Here is a 16233-nt window from a genome sequence, read left to right as displayed (position 1 = left end):
TTCCCCCTCCCACTCCACCCAGGATATGCAGGTCTTTGGACTCCTCCATCGTCAGACCACAACAAAACGACGGTTGGAGGAAGAACGCCTCATCTTCCGGCTAGGAACCCTCCAACCACAAGGGATGAACTCGGATTTCACCAGTTTCCTCATTTCCCTTCCCCCCACCCTGTCTCAGTCAAATCCATCGAATTCAGCCCCGCCTTCCTAACCTGCAATCTTCTTCCTGCCCTCTCCACCCCCACCCCAGTCTGGCCTTTCACCCTCACCTTGATCTCTTTCCACCTATCACATTTCCGACGCCCCTCCCCCAAGTCCCTCCTCCCTATCTTTTATCTTAGCCTGCTGGACAAACTTTCCTCATTCCCAAAACGTCGATTCTCCTGTTCCCTGGATGCTGTCTGACCTGCTGCGCTTTTCCAGCAACACATTTCCAGCTTTTTTCTAATGAAAACAATCCTAACCTACTCAACCTCTCTTCGTAGCTAGCACCTTCCATCCCAGACAACATCCTCATAAACCTTCTCTGCACCCTCTCCAAAGCTTCCTTTTGGGAATGTGGCGACCAGAACTGTACATAGTATTCTAAATGCAGCCGAACCAATGTGTTGTACAATTTTAACATGTCCTGCCAGCTCTTATACTCAATACCCTGTCCAATGAAGGCAAGCATACCATATGCCTTCTTGACCACTCTTTCCACATGTGCAGTAACCTTCAGGGTACAATGGACCTGATCTCCCAGATCTCTCTGCTCATCAACGTTTCCCAAGGCTCTTCCGTTTACTATATAATTTGCTCTTGAATTAGACTTCCCAAAATGCATCACCTCACATTTGCTGTTGAAGGTTAAATAATTTCCTAATACTTCTGGAGGTTAGTTTCACTCCAGCGAGCAGTATGTTGGCAGTGAGATGGACAGCTAATATAAAGTGTGGAGCTGGAAAAAGCAAAGCAGACTAAGCAGCAGATGAGTATGGAGTCTGCGTTTCAGGTCAGGATCTAAGGATAGTGCAGCCAAAAGGGAGAAGAACAATCCATAATGCTTCCTGATTGACAATGTCATAGGCCTTTGTAAGGTCAAATGTGGCAGTGTTCAGAAACTCCAACATTCCTTTCACAGCTATCGCACGGCAAAACTCATGTCCATTGTGCCTCTCCATGGTCAAAGCCATATTGCGATTTCAAGGAGTTCCTCAATCACTGGGGGAAAGAGATGATTGAGGACAACTTTGGCGATGACATTTCCAAACGTCAACAGCAGGAAGATTGCCTGCAGTTACCACAGTCAGACCTGTTCCCTTTTCAGAAAATGCTCATGACTATGGCACTTTGGAGCTCTCACAGGATGCTCTCCTCCTTGCAGAGGAGGCAGACAAGGTCATATAGCTGCAGCAGGAGCTCTTTGCCTCCACGTCATTGCCTCAGCAGAGCTACCATCTGCTCCAGCAGCCTTCTTATCCTTGAACTGGTTGATGGCCTTCTCTGCTTCATGGCAAGTAGTGTGCTGTGGGATGTGGTCAAGAACACTTAGATCCAACGACAGAGCCCTGGTTGAGGTGGTCTCAAACAGCTAAACAGCACCAACAGCTGCCATAAAGAAGTGACTACAAAAACTCAAATAATCCAAGGTAAAGAAAGTTCAGGTTTTTTTATTTTGAGATTTCACAAAGACATGGCATGGGACATGCAAAGTATAAACCTATATTCTAACTAATTAAAATACCTCTCAGGTCACTGATACTCACAGATCATGACATCTTGATTCAGACATTTTTATATTATCAACATAGCAGTGTTAAAATAGCTTTTTCCAAACCACAGAATCCTCAATGTGCAAACAAGGACAACCCAGTGAACGAGAAATGGAATGGTGCAGTGCCTGCACTCAGGGGTGGCACCTCCCTACTTTGCACAATGCAATTTTTTTTTAAAAAAAAGAAAAGCAAACAAGTGATCTAAATAATAGTTAGTCTTAGTCTTTTGTTTAGTTCTTTAATCCAAAACAAATATACAACTAAAAAATGAAGGAAACAATCTTTTTTTTCATTTAGTGCCATTCACAACCTCAGGATGTCCCAAAGCACTGCATGTGTCTTGGAAAATGCAAGTACTATTGAATTCTCTTTTTAACGTTCAGTCAACCTGATTTATGGGAAATTAAATTATTGTCAACTGTTTCAAACAAATAATTTGTTCAGAACAAGACTGCAAAGAGTATAATAACATGCATCCTGTAACTAACAGCAGCAGCAAGTTGAAATAGTGAAACTACTGAACCTTTACTTGAACCTACATAAAGCACAGATAAACATACATATGTCAACAATGCAGAAAACATCAGTAAAACATAATTAACTTCATACCTATTTCACAAATCGAAATTTCAGGCTGTAGCAATGCCCTGAATATAATGTGAACTTGCAAAATAAACAGCATCATTGTTTACACAAGTACTAATGTACCAGCATGAGATAGCCAAATCCTGGTAAAATAACTAGATGCAGTTAAAACCAGTTGCCCCGTTAAGAAACGATTTAACAAGAACTGCAACTCATTACATTTCCAGAGTTGTTGGTTTCTAAACTTTATTGAGTTCAAAGCAATTTAAAACAGCATGATCAAATATACCAGTGTACTTTGCAGCAAGATATATTTTGCTATTTCTACCAAAAAAACATTACATGCCTTCCTGTGAAGGTGGACTGAGAATTTCTTAAGATACGTGTAACAGCTGACAAGCTAGAGGCAAACAACACAGTCAAAAGTAACTTCGAATTTTTGTATGCCTTGAACAAATTAACTGCATAGCTGCAGGAACAGCAATGTCCAGATCATATTGTATTGCAAATGCTGTACTAAAAATCAACTGATTGGTTAAACTGTGGAAATAGAGTGCAGTTCACAATAAAAAAAAAAGCGATGTTAGCATAAACAACTCTGGAACAAAACATCGGGGATTCAACATCAAATTTATAAAACATGAAATGCTTTCAACAACAAATACTCATGAATGTAAAACTGTAGATATAATGGCACAAAGTTAAACTACAAGTTGCCTAATAATTTGCTTGAGTCTCAAAACACCATTTTCCAGCAAATGAATTCTAAAGTAGTGACGTAAGCCTAATCCTTATTTTGGCGACACTAAACAAAGACAAGAGTCAACAACAGATGAAAATGAATTTAATTTCACATCACATTGACAAAGAATCTGCACTAATAGGAGGATCAAACATTGAGTTTACTTCAACGGAATGTCCACAAACAGAGAAGCTCCTGAATGTCTCTCCTTTATAAGAGTTTTTAAAAATCATTCATAAATAGCTGGATACCAAGTTACATAGGATCAATATTATTTAAATAATATACTTGTGTTAACAAACGAAACATACAGTATATACCCACTACTGAATTAAATTTACAAATTCTTCCTACATGTCGTGTAACATTTAGTCAGGAATTTCAGCGAGTCCTGTTTAACAGACTTTTGCATTGGGTAAATAAGCACGGAGATCAAAATTAAATAATTCATAAAAGAAAACCACTTCCTGTTCAAAACTTTGCATTCAACAAGAAACATTATCCAACTATTTAAGTGAGTAAATAATACGAACAGTGAAGAAAAACATGACAGGATGCCTTTTTATTGCCATTTAATTAAGACAAAGACAAAAACATGAACAATTCCTAATGATTTAGTTAAGATCTAATAAAATATATCTATCTACTTCTGACCACTGTACTCATTAGATAAAAGTGCCTAGCAATCTAAAAGAATAACTTTGCTCTGCAAAGTCAATGTGCTACAAATACAAAGTGCACAATAACCTATTAAAATATTTGTAGACCCAATTGTGTGCCAAGTAACAAAATATTATATAAAATGTATACATGTTGAGGTGTGCATGGATGGAATAAGCTGCTAGTGGAAGTTGTGGAGGCTGGTACAATTACAGCATTTAAAAGGCATCTAGGCAGCTACATGAATAGGAAGGGTTTAGAGAGATATTGACCAAGTGCTGGCAAATGGAACGAGATTAGGTTAGGATAGCTTGTCGACATGGAGGAGTTGACCAAAGGGTCTGATTTCGTGCTGTGCATCTCTCTGACAACTGGCAAGGCAAAAAAAAATTTATGCAAGAACAACATCTAAGCTGTGAAACATTAAGTTACTCTGACAACTCAATTTCATTGGCTGTGAATGTGATAGTTGCTGGAGGGAGCCATGTACACTCATATCATCGTAACATTTAAGCTGCTCCTCAATTTTTTGGTCATCACTATCCAAACATTGGTCAGAAAATTCAATATCTACCTGGGTACTATGCTGGTAGCAAATTCTCATGTGGATCATCAAGTTTTTCTGTATACAAAAACTTTTCCCACAGTTACTACACACAAAAGCATGCTCACATGAATGTACAGATGCTAGATGACGATTTAAATCGGTTCTATCATGAAAAGATTTCAGGCAAAATGAACAATGCAAGTTTTTGTGTTTGCAGTGGACAGTTTTCTCATGATGATCAGTGTTTTATGTGAAACTGGCAGGACACCTTGGGCACTGATACCGCAAAGCTTGCCCAGGAAACACATGGATCCCTGTAGTTGTAAGGTTGGCCTTACATAACCAGAAGCATCAACTGGCAGCATTATTAATGCGTGCTGATGCTCAGGCTCCCTATGTTTTTCAGTGCTGTCAAATCCTAATTTGCAGAATCTACAGGTTAACTCTTCTTGATGCTAACTTGTAATCGGCAATGGGAAAACGGAATCCTTTAAAAACCTTGTCTGGAATGAATGTGCTCTCCATTTTTAAATCTTGACCTTTCAAGAAATCTGTTGCAAAGTTGACATCAAGGCCTAGGATGGGAAATTCATGTATTAGACGAGAGTATTGTTTCAAAGGGAAAAGTAGTGCAAATTTTAAGCAATAATGGTTTTACCAGAATTGAAATGTTCATAAGACTTGAATGACGTTGCAACTCCCTCTGTAGTTTCCATCTTGATCTGCAATTGTAAAAATGAACTGTGATTTATATCAATGAAAATAAATGCAGGCATATGACTTACTAATTTTTTTTAAATTGAGGGCAATCTTATTGATTTTTCAAGCATGCACCTATTTAAGGTCCAAAAATATTTGAGTAGCAGTAAAATTGTTCAACATTTACAAATTCACAGTCGCCTCCCAAATTTATTTACATTTTAATAAGCCTTGAAATTAAAAGTGTCTTTTTAACTCAAAGCCTTTGATTCTTACCTGTGGTGTTGAATCAGTTGGGTTACGTGACATTTGCTTAGGTAACATTTCATCGCATTGCAATATTCTAGGAAGACTCTGTTCTGGCAATTGGGAAGTCAGTGGAGTCAAATGTCTTGGTTGGAAATCATGCACATCTTCTGTGTGATTCAAGCTATTTCCGGGCCCTGAGGAACACAGGAAACGAGTCTCACCCACGTAAACTAGCACCAGCTGGCTTTCGACAAAAAAGAATCACACTGCAGTAAACTGTTTTTCTGTTTCTCTTCTGGCAGGAGGAGGAAAGGAGATCCTAAAGTTTGAACGGAATTGCCCAAAGCTTCAAAAAATAAACCTAAGGTGTCTTGCAGTAGTCGAGACATTAAATTGTTAACAATTTGAAGAACACAAATTGGATGTTCAGTTTGCCAATACAGCCAAAAATACAACTATTCTTACAATATTATGAATTTTCTTTACAAAAATCAGTTACCCAAATTACACAATGACTTGTAGTTGAAGTAAACTTTGGACACGACAGTATACTGTACAAACTGTTCAGAAAAGCCTAAGATATGTCACCTTGGCACACAAATGCTTAGAATACATCTTTAAATGGAATTAAGCAAGCATGCTTAATCTTCATAATTCAAGAAAACATTATATGAATCCACACTAGGTTCTACTCAGCAATGCAAATAAAACATTTAATTTTGTGATTTTTTTAATCTAATAGATACACTGCAGGGAATGATAACACAAATTAGGGAAGCAGCCCAAATTTCATTGTCAACCTGTGCGTAGCAGAGTTAGCATTCCAAATTTCTCTCCTGCTATTATATTCTTAACGTAACAGAGAGATTCCTGAATAACCCGAAAGGACAATCAATTACCGCTGATTTATCCTCAAGATCCAACTGGTTAAAAAGTAATGAAAGAACAAGTTATTAAAAAAATGTTCAACAAAAATGCTAACACGAGTCAGATATTTTAGCCAGAAGAACGCAAATAGTACAATTTGAAGTTTGAAATTGCTGTACAAATATCAGTAAAGAATTAAGCCAAAGATTCCTCATGTGAAATCAGAAAAATACCAAATATTTCCAAACAAGAACATAGTATGAAATGTCGTAGGTCTTTTATTTATTATTTGCAAAGTGTCAGCTCCACACAAATACATGGATATCACTTGAATAAAATGGTCAAACACTATTGTTAGCAAATTGCAGCTGAAAGATAAAGCTTCTGTCAAGTTTCATATGGATCCTTTACAAAGGCCTACATAACAACCTGTATTAAAACATGGCCATTATACACATAGATAAAATCCACTGCAAAAGAGTTTTAAGGGGTGAACTCCACCGAGACACCAACAACATTCCAGAAATACTTCAATAAATTTTCAAATCTTTTAAACGATACTAATTTTTGAATATCAGCCAGATCTTTTGGATATTATTCATGTTCATTAGCTGCATAGAGATATATATTTAGGCAATATGCTAACACTAATGTGCACATAAGACTACACAGACCATGTGCCTTTTACATATATAGTTCAGTTTGCATTGATATGGACAGTTGTCCTTGAAATCTTTTCTTAAATTGATTTTTGATTATTTTAAGTTGCATAAATTATAATCCATATTTCAAATATCCTGATTCAAAGCAACCAATGCATTTGGTTTGCATATCTCAATTCACTGAAGTCATCATAGTTTGTGTCAAACCTTAAAAACAATTTTCAATTTTTAAATCACATTTGTGACACAGCTTTCGTCTTAAACTCAAGTTTAATTCTTATAGCATTAACACTGAGATTGAGCAACAAATTTCTTGTTAACTCATTCAGCATCAACTTAATGGATTGTCTTTCCTGTATTGCCTCAGTTGCACATCCACATTTTCAATCCACAGGATCGTCTTATCTTGCCAGACAACTTTATGTGGTAAGATATTCTACATGGTGCTCTGCTACTGAAACAGTGTCAGAAATATACCACTGCCAAGCTCAACTCCCACTTCAAAACGTTCTCATGGTACCTTTTGATGACCACCCTGATCCATTTTGAACCTTAGTAATGCACAATCTAATTTGGTTGGCTGAAAATTCAACGCACCACTTTCCCCCAGCCTGTGGCGATAATTCTTTTCAAAAAGAAATTGAACAGGTGGTTGTATTTTGAAAAAGAAAATCATAATAATACAAGTATGGAAACTCCATATAGAACACTAGTCAACCATGTGCCATAAAGCCAAAGTAAATGCTTGGCCACCCTGCACTGTCCCAAATAGGAATACCACCACAGCAAATCATACTGAACATGTAATTTCATTTTTATAACATGCTCTTATCAACAAAAAACTGCCCTGCCAGTAAAAGGTGGTCTCACCAAAACTGACTTGCAAAGTGAAAATGCTTTTATCTTGATGCTAACTGCACTTGACAATCTTATGGATTTAGTACCCAAAGACAAAGTCACTATCTTGAAAATCAGTTTCAGCCAGTCATTGTTTACAGCGAAGCCTACCAGGAGATTTGCTGTCACATTCACCTGCCTTGCACATCTTCACATGTCCAGTGTAGCTCATCTGCAATGACTCTAACATTTGTCATCTAACTCCACAGAGCTTGAGCGCTCTTTCTTCTGCTCTCAACTTGGCCCTCCTGAAGAGATGACTGCAGGCTTCCAACTCTGATCAAATGGTCATCGTCTTTTTCTGTTCTGGATGCCACGCTTTGCTCAAACCAGAGAGTTGTTTTTGCCCCTACAAGTTCAAGCATCTCATCATTTATCTTCAGAAGGTCTGCAGAACTTTTCACATATGTCTTACAATCTACATTTTAAAAGCTTTCCCTCCCCCCCCAATAGCTCTTTCTTTATTGTCTAGATTTCTGAAACATACAGTAAAGTCACCACTTCGTCACTTGGAATATAACTCACCTGGTTATCTGAAGGGTCATATTATCAAAACAATATTCTGATGCAAAGCCAGCTATTCCCTATAATCAGCTGAGTTTTGTTTTGATCTAATTATTAGATGAAGAACTCTGATCATCAGGGACATAACATATCAATGGAATGCATACATCAAAAGGCACTTGTATGCAGCTGATGTTTCAGAAATACGAACTAAAGATAGGTTTATGCACTTGGATAATAGTATAGTTGCAGTTAACACAATGAAACACTAAAACATCAGGAGGTTAAATCTCCCACTTCTATTTGCATGAGTGTGAACTCATGATTTGAGTATTTTCTTTTCATCATTACACCACCACATGAAACTTCCTTCAAGCGGTCTTTCAAGTAAAACATGCCTGCTCACAAATGATTCTCATCTATTCCTATTTGCATACATAAAAGTATTATATGCTGAATAGTACAATGAACATTTCTAATTTGGCCAAATACTCAACTGCGCCAGGCCTCAAATGACTACGTCAAATAAATAATTTGCCTCCAATATTTTTCAGTAGCCAGAAATATGTTTTAAGTGTAATAAGCTACATTTATTGATCAATTATAAGTTCTCATTATGCAGCATCTTATTTAAACTACCTTACTTTAATTCAAATTGTCTCAAATTTGGGAGAGCTCTCTGTACTCATGGATTTAACAGGCCAATAGCACCAATACATTTAAGCAACCTGGTTTAACACTACACACAAGTTATGGTCCATTTTTACATCGGTGTCAGCAATGGTTGGAGAGTTGAGGCTTCTTCAGTTGAGGGCAAGACAACACATTGGAAAAGACAATTGATGCAAGTAAGGTTTTTCAAACTAAAAATTATATTTCAGCTACAAATTTTGACAGTGAATGTATCTATACAAAATCATAAAAAGCTATTCAACGGAGCCAATTTCTCAGCTTTTTGTCTGTAACTCTACAGTTAACAGTATTTCAAGTCTGCATCCAAATGTTTAAAAGCCATGGGAGTTTCTGCCTCTGCCATTCTTTCGGACACAGAGTTCAGAACCGTTCCAGTCTTAGTGGAAAATATTTCTCCTCACCCACTTTTAGCTTTCGACTATTTACTTGAAATCTACAACCTTTAGTTATTGTTGATCTCTTTCAAACAACAAAAATGTTTCTTCCTTATCAATGCTCTCAAATTTCTACAAAATTATAACTTCCCCCAGCAGCTTATGAAATCTTTCCTTAGAGCTACAGTTTCCCATTCTTGACAGTCTCTTGCAAATCTCATCTATCATGTTTCTTCCGTGATCAATCCTTCCTGCAATGCTTGACCAAAACCATGCACAGCCTTCTCGCTATGGCTTTACAAATGTTTATACAGGTTCAGCAAAACAGAGCTCCTCTTACAATCTATGCCATGACTAATAAAATAAAGCACCCTTTAAACACCTAATCTATCCTCCCACCTTCAAGGATTTACTGACTTCTGTGCAGAAATTTGACTAACTGGTTAAAGGAAGAGGCAAGTTTCATGCTACTGTTACACATATGACTACATGAATGGTAATTAGATGCTATCAGTCTAAAATAATCTCTTGCCTACCACCCATTGTCATTCATGAATGCCATGTATAAATGTCAGTCACAATATGATGCCAGGTACATAGACCATGGGTTTTAGCAATTTGTTGATCAGACCAAACCTGTACCTTTAATTGTTTGGAATAGGCAGGTACAGACTATACTCAACCAACTCAAGCTTGTCAAAATCAAAACGAACACGAAGAGTTACTCTTTGAATGGACAGCACTTGCTGTACAATCCAGAGTCTAATAATACAAACACTAACAACCAATAGAAAATAATCAGCTAAATCTCAAATGCAGCTCACTTATGTTACAACTGACTTACATTCATACATGGTGATCCATCTATCCATTTTTTGAATTACTTTGGAGCTCAGGGAGCACACAGCTCCCTTCACCATCTCCACAGCAAAAGCTCAGCTCATCAATTTCAACTTGGTAACCAGTCAGCATCGTTTCTCCTGAAGTATAAATTGTTGAGATATTGCTGAAATTTTGCAGTTTTACATTTGCCCTGAAGTGTGCAAGACATCAGGATTTGGCAGCACCTCACTCTTTTCAGCAATATTAAAGTTTCAGATGTGGTCATGTCATCCCATTTCCTCCACTCAGTCGAAGCAAAATGCTCAGAGACACAGTGCAGTTTTACCTCCTTCATCTTTATTCCAGGCCCTGAAGGGAGAGAGAACAATTGCCCATGTGTACAGAGACATGTGTTCACGGTCTTCTCTTGAACACCAGCTTCTCAATGAATTATATAGTAATTTTACAGGGAGGAGCATCCAGATAAGACAATATACATATTAATGGGGTGACTATTACTATCAGCGAGTAAAGATTAAGCCATCTGCTGTTACACAATGAATAACTGACTTCACCTCAGGAATACCTTTCACCTTTTTAACATGTTACTTCATCATGTCAAATGGCTCGACATAATGAATGCTTTTCCACCTTGTTAACCCAGTACCCTTGCCTGCAACACCCCATTGTTAACTGTAAGTTCTTAGCTGATCCAAGTCATGCTCAGCTGAACCTCGTTTCACAAAATTCAGAACTTGACTCTTGCCCTGCCTGCTTATACCCTAAACACACAGAGTAGAATAGCAGGTCCATCATAATCAATTCATAGATTTAAAACATGCCTTCATGTGCTCTGTTGAATGAACTTCTGTCAGCATATGGTCTGGTGTTTCTTTGCGCCAGCTACAAAATGGATAACAGTTCAGCAGCCGACACTCTTAAGTTTCCTTCAGCTGGAGAAGAGAATGGGACGGGGCCATGTCGGGAGATATTAAAATAAGTATGTCAGAAGTTGACCGATTATGACTGACAGGCTTGGACATGAATAAGCTGAGCTGTTGGAAACTACACTATCACCAATGCTTCTCACAGCTGGGCACCTATTTGAAAAGATGACCATTTTTCCTTTAGGTCTTAGGCATTTCACAAATTACACCAATTTAGTATATGTTGTGTTTCGGCAAGTTTTAACAAGCTTTCATCTTTGCAAAGGCCGGAACTAAATCTTGGCAGAAAACGGTTCCCACCAAGCCATCTTTATCCCTGCAGAGGCCCCAAGCATCAACAACTGTCAGAACTAACTAGCCTATTTCATCATTTCCTCCTAATTCAAACAGAAGTGTGGAGCCAGGTTAATGTAGGGTTACAGTTTAAAAAAAAGGAATATAGCCACATGCTAAACACAATAACATCAATGTTGCCATCAACCATTAACAACAACAGATTTTGTTCCTAATGCGCTATGGTGATTAATTATTCACAAACTCATTTAACCAGGAGTTAAAAGCCCTTCTTTAACAAAGCAGAAATCCAGTTTAAGCAAAGTGAGATGTTAAGGGGTTAATTTGCTCTGCTGACCCGAAAGAAATTGGATAACCCAGGGGTAGGGTAGTATGTTTCTCTGTCTTACAGGTACAATGTAAAAAAAAAGTTTACATCACCATCTCCTATTATTCAGAGAAATTTACATTATCATCCCCTATTCAGAATCAATAAGAACATTGTGGTTAAAATTCTGACTACTCCCTGCAGTTAAAAAAGGATTTACACCAGATCTTTCCATTAAAGAATGAATGATTTACATTAAGCTGTTTCTGGAAATGGTCATGTCACTGCACTGTGTCTTGAGTGGCATGTGACTGTGGGGAAGTGGCTGGGGGTTGCCTTGTGGGCATTACATACTGTGATGTAAAGATCTTGTATAAAGAAAGGACAACTCCTTGGTTCAAGAGAGCTTCTCTTGACACACTTTGCAAGCATTGCAAAGAGTGTTAAGTGATTCTCAAAAGCTTGTACTTGCTTAATAAATTTGGCTATTCACAGAATTCGGTGCATTGCAGTTGCAACAATGTGTAAGAATCTCAAAAAAGAGAACCCAACGAACGGACTGCAAATTCTGCAATGTACAGAAAACATTGAGCAAATTTCTCTCTCGCAAGAATTTGATTCCACATTTGAAGCTAGTTATCAGTGAATAAACTTTAAGCAAGCATTTCGAATAGAACAGAATTATTTAAAAACAAACAAGTAATGCAAGTAATAGATCGCAGATTTAATGTTTAAAATCACTAGCGTTTTTCTTACATTTTGCAGTGCAAATTTTCTGTTGCTAGTCAGGAAGTGTGAATAAAAGTGTCCTTTTTAGGGTGGCAACCAGTGACTACTGTGTTCTGCAAGGGTCAGTGTTAGGACCACAACTTTTCACTTTATACATTAATGATCTAGATGAATGAACTGAGGGCATTCTGGCAAAGCTTGCAGATGACACCAAGATGGATGGACAGGTCATATTGAGGAGGAGACTACAGAAAGATTTAGACAGGTTAGAAGAGTCAGTGAAGAAGTGGCAGATGGAGTACAACGTGGGAAAGTGAGAGATTTTGCACTGGTAGGAAGAATAGAGGCATAGAGTATTTTCTAAATGGGAAGAAAATTCAGAAATCTGAATTGCCAAAGGACTTAAGAGAATCCTGGACTAGGACTCACAAGGTAAACTTGTAAGCTGAATCAGTAGTTAGGAAGGCAAATACAATGTTGGCATTTATTTGAGAGGACTAGAATATAAGAACAGGATGTAGCTCGGACACTTTTTAAGGCTCTGGTCAGACCATATTCAATTTAAATTGAATTGAATTTATTGTCACAAGACACAGTGAAAAGCTTTGTCTTGCGAGCAATACAGGCAGATCACATAGTTAAGTAGCATAGATAAGTAAATAAGAGGCAAACAGCGGCAAAAACAAAAATACAGGTAAAGGCGAACGTTAAGAGTTTGTGAATCCATTCAGTGTTCTAACAACAGTCGGGTAGAAACTGTTTTGAAACAAGCTGGTGCATGTTCAGGCTTCTGAACCTTCGCCCTGATGGTAGAGGTTGTAGAAAAACATTGCCAGGATAGGATGGATCTTTGAGAATGGTGCCTGCCTTTCCTTGACAGTGGGTCTGGTAGATGGATTCTATAGATGGGAGGCTGGCCTTTGTGATTGTCCGGGCTGAATTCAGCACTCTCTGTAACTGTCTCAAATCTTGAATGGTACAGTTGCCATAAGGTGGTGATACATCCAGACAGAAGGCTCTCCATGGCGCATCTATAAATGTTGGCAAGCGTATTCGCTGTCATGCCAAATTTACTCAGCTGCCTGAGGAAGAGGAGACATTGTTGGGCCTTTGCAACCAGTGCGTTCACTTGAAGAGTCCAAGAAAGCTTGTTGTGGTTGATCACTCCCAGGAGCTTGACACTCTCCACTTGTTCCACCTCTGTGCTATTAATGTGTCGGAGGGCATAAGTAACATCCCGCCAAAAATCAATGAGTTCCTTGGCTTTGCCAGCATTGAGCACTAGGTTGTTCTCAATACACCATTTTTCCAGGTCTTCCACCTCCTGTCTGTCATCTGTTTCGTCGCCATCTGAGATTCAACCGACTATGGTGGTGTCATCAGCGAACTTGTAAATGGCATCAGTCTGGTATTTGACAACGCAGTCATGGATATACAGAGAGTACAGCTGGGAGCTGAGTAGGCACTCTTGGGTGCTCTAGCGTTGAGTGTTAGAATGAAATATTGTCCCCAATCTTCACTGATTGGCTTCTGGGTCAGAAAACGGAGGATCCAACTGTAGAGAGTGGGGCTTAGTCCAAGATTACTAAGTTTAGTAATCAGTCCTGAGGGGAGAATAGTGTTGAAGGCTGAACTGTAGTCAATGAGTAGAATTCTTATGTAGCTGTTCTTGGTGTCAAGATGTTCTAGGGAGGAGTGAAGGGCAAGTTATATGGCATCTGACATGGATCTGTTGGTCCGGTAGGCAAATTGGAGTGGGTCAAGAGTAGTGGGGAGGCTGGAGTTGATTAATGCCATGACCAGCCTTTCAAAGCACTTCATAAAGACTTTATAAAGCTCTGGTTAGGCCCCATTTGGAGTAGTGTGTCCAGTTTTGGTCCCCACACCTCAGGAAGGACATACTGGCACTGGAGCCTGTCCAGCAGAGATTCACACAGATGATCCCTGGAATGGTAGGTCTAACATATGAGGAACGGCTGAGGATCCTGGGATTGTATTCATTGGAGTTTAGAAGATTAAGGGGAGATCTAATAGAAACTTACAAGATAATACATGGTTTGGAGAGGGTGGACGCTAGGAAATTGTTTCCGTTAGGCGAGGAGACTAGGACCCGTGGACACAGCCTTAGATTTGAGGGGGTAAATTCAGAACAGAAATATGGAGACATTTCTTCAGCCAGAGAGTGGTGGGCCTGTGGAATTCATTGCCACAGAGTGCAGTGGAGGCTGGGACGCGAAATGTCTTCAAGGCAGAAAGTGATAAATTCGTGATGTCACAAGGAATTAAGGGCTACGGGGAGAATGTGGGTAAGTGGAGTTGAAATGCCCATCAGCCATGATTGAATGGCGGAGTGGACTCGATGGGCCGAATGGCCTTACTTCCACTCCTATGTCTTATGGTCTTATGACCACCAAAGTTAGGGCTACTGGGCGGTAGTCATTGAGACATGCTGCATGAGCCTTCTTAGGCACAGGGATGATGTTGCCCTCTTGAAACAGGCAGGGACAGTGGCCTGCTGCAGGGAGAGAGTGAAGATGTCAGAAAAGACCTCTGCCAGTTGATCGGGGCATGCTTTTACTGCACGGTCTGGTACTCCATCTGGCCCCATTGTTATCCTTGGATTCACATGAAGGAAAACTGATCTGACTTCTGATGCAGTGACATTTGGGATATATTCATCAGGACTTGTCGGAATAGGTGTTATCTCTCCGCTGAAATTCTGCTCAAACCGAGCACAGAAGGCGTTGAGACGATCTGGGAGGGATATGTCATCATCTGCTATCTTGCACTGTATCTTTTTAGAGTATTGAAAGCAATTTTGGGCCCCAAATCTCTGGAAGGATGTGTTGTTCCTGCAGCAGGTCCAGAGGATGTTCACGAGAATGGTCCCAGGAATGGAAGGCTTAACATAAAGAGAAAATTTGAGGACTCTGAGTGGCATTTAGAAAGATTTACATCATACTGGACAGAATGGATGTTTCCATTAGCAGGAGAGACGAGAATCCAAAGGCACAGCCTTAGAATAAAGGGAAGACACTTTAGAACGGAGATGAGGAGAAACTTCTTCAGCCAGAGAGTGGTGAATCTATATAATTCATTACCACAAAAGGCTGTGGAGGCCGGGTCATTGAGAATACTTAAGACAGAGCTAGAGAGGTTCTTGTTTGTTAAGAAGATCAAAGGTTACAGGGAGAAGGCGGGAGAATGGGTTTGAGAAATTTATCGACCATGATTCAATGGCGGAGCAGACATAATGGGCCGAGTGGCCTAATTTGTGCTCTTACATCTTATGGTCTTACAATCCTTGTTTCCCAGCCCCACTACCCAGGTATCACTTCATCATATGCTAATCACTCGCATCTCTGCTACTTCATGGATGATCCTATGAAAGGTAATTCACTCAGAGGGAAATGCCTACACTCTGGTTTCTCTTCTAGAAACGTGGAAATTTCACTATTCTTCCTTGTGAGGTTCTTTTCGGGCATGGCTCCAGAGCTAAAACTCACATGTTGTTGACTTTCTATCTTGATCTAGCAATGGAATGGAATTTTTGACGACTGCAGTAAAGGTTTCAAAGGCACACTTTTGCTGCCTACTAATAGCCTACGCAGGGATCACTCTTTCATCAGCTCCAGGATTCGGTCCCAGCTCCAACATTACTGGGCTTTAGCTGCTCCCCAATTATTTAGCAGTGTCAAGCTCCATACCTTCCACTGGTTCCTGGATCAAAAGGGTCCCCCCTCAGTGGGTCCCCAGATTAATATTTCATCTGAATAATGGCTTCCCCAGGCAAAGCAGCATCCTTCAGTGCTACAATATAGAATCAACTCAGATGTTCTTTTCATTGACAAGTGGGGCTTGAAACTATAATAGCTTTAAACTTAGACTATTATCTAAC

At 39.2% G+C, this 16233-nt stretch overlaps 1 protein-coding gene across 3 annotated transcripts in view; it reads right to left on the bottom strand.

The window, feature by feature from the left end:
• The window catches only part of LOC122560143 (zinc finger and BTB domain-containing protein 46-like), a 105052-nt gene that overhangs the window by 29652 nt on the left and 59167 nt on the right, over positions 1–16233 (bottom strand). For 2 of the 3 annotated variants that reach the window (XM_043710445.1, XM_043710447.1), the window contains exons 5-6: positions 5267–5433; positions 4950–5013 (exon numbers count right to left, since the gene is read on the bottom strand). The exons of the other annotated variant lie outside the window; for it this stretch is intronic. In XM_043710445.1, coding sequence (XP_043566380.1) covers positions 4950–5013; positions 5267–5433 — 231 coding nt within the window. The remainder of the gene's footprint in view (positions 1–4949; positions 5014–5266; positions 5434–16233) is intronic. 3 annotated transcript variants of the gene reach the window in all.

Source organism: Chiloscyllium plagiosum, chromosome 20, assembly GCF_004010195.1.
Source record: "Chiloscyllium plagiosum isolate BGI_BamShark_2017 chromosome 20, ASM401019v2, whole genome shotgun sequence".
In the NCBI taxonomy this organism is placed as follows: Eukaryota; Metazoa; Chordata; class Chondrichthyes; order Orectolobiformes; family Hemiscylliidae; genus Chiloscyllium; species Chiloscyllium plagiosum.
This window is presented reverse-complemented; position numbering and strand designations above follow the sequence as displayed.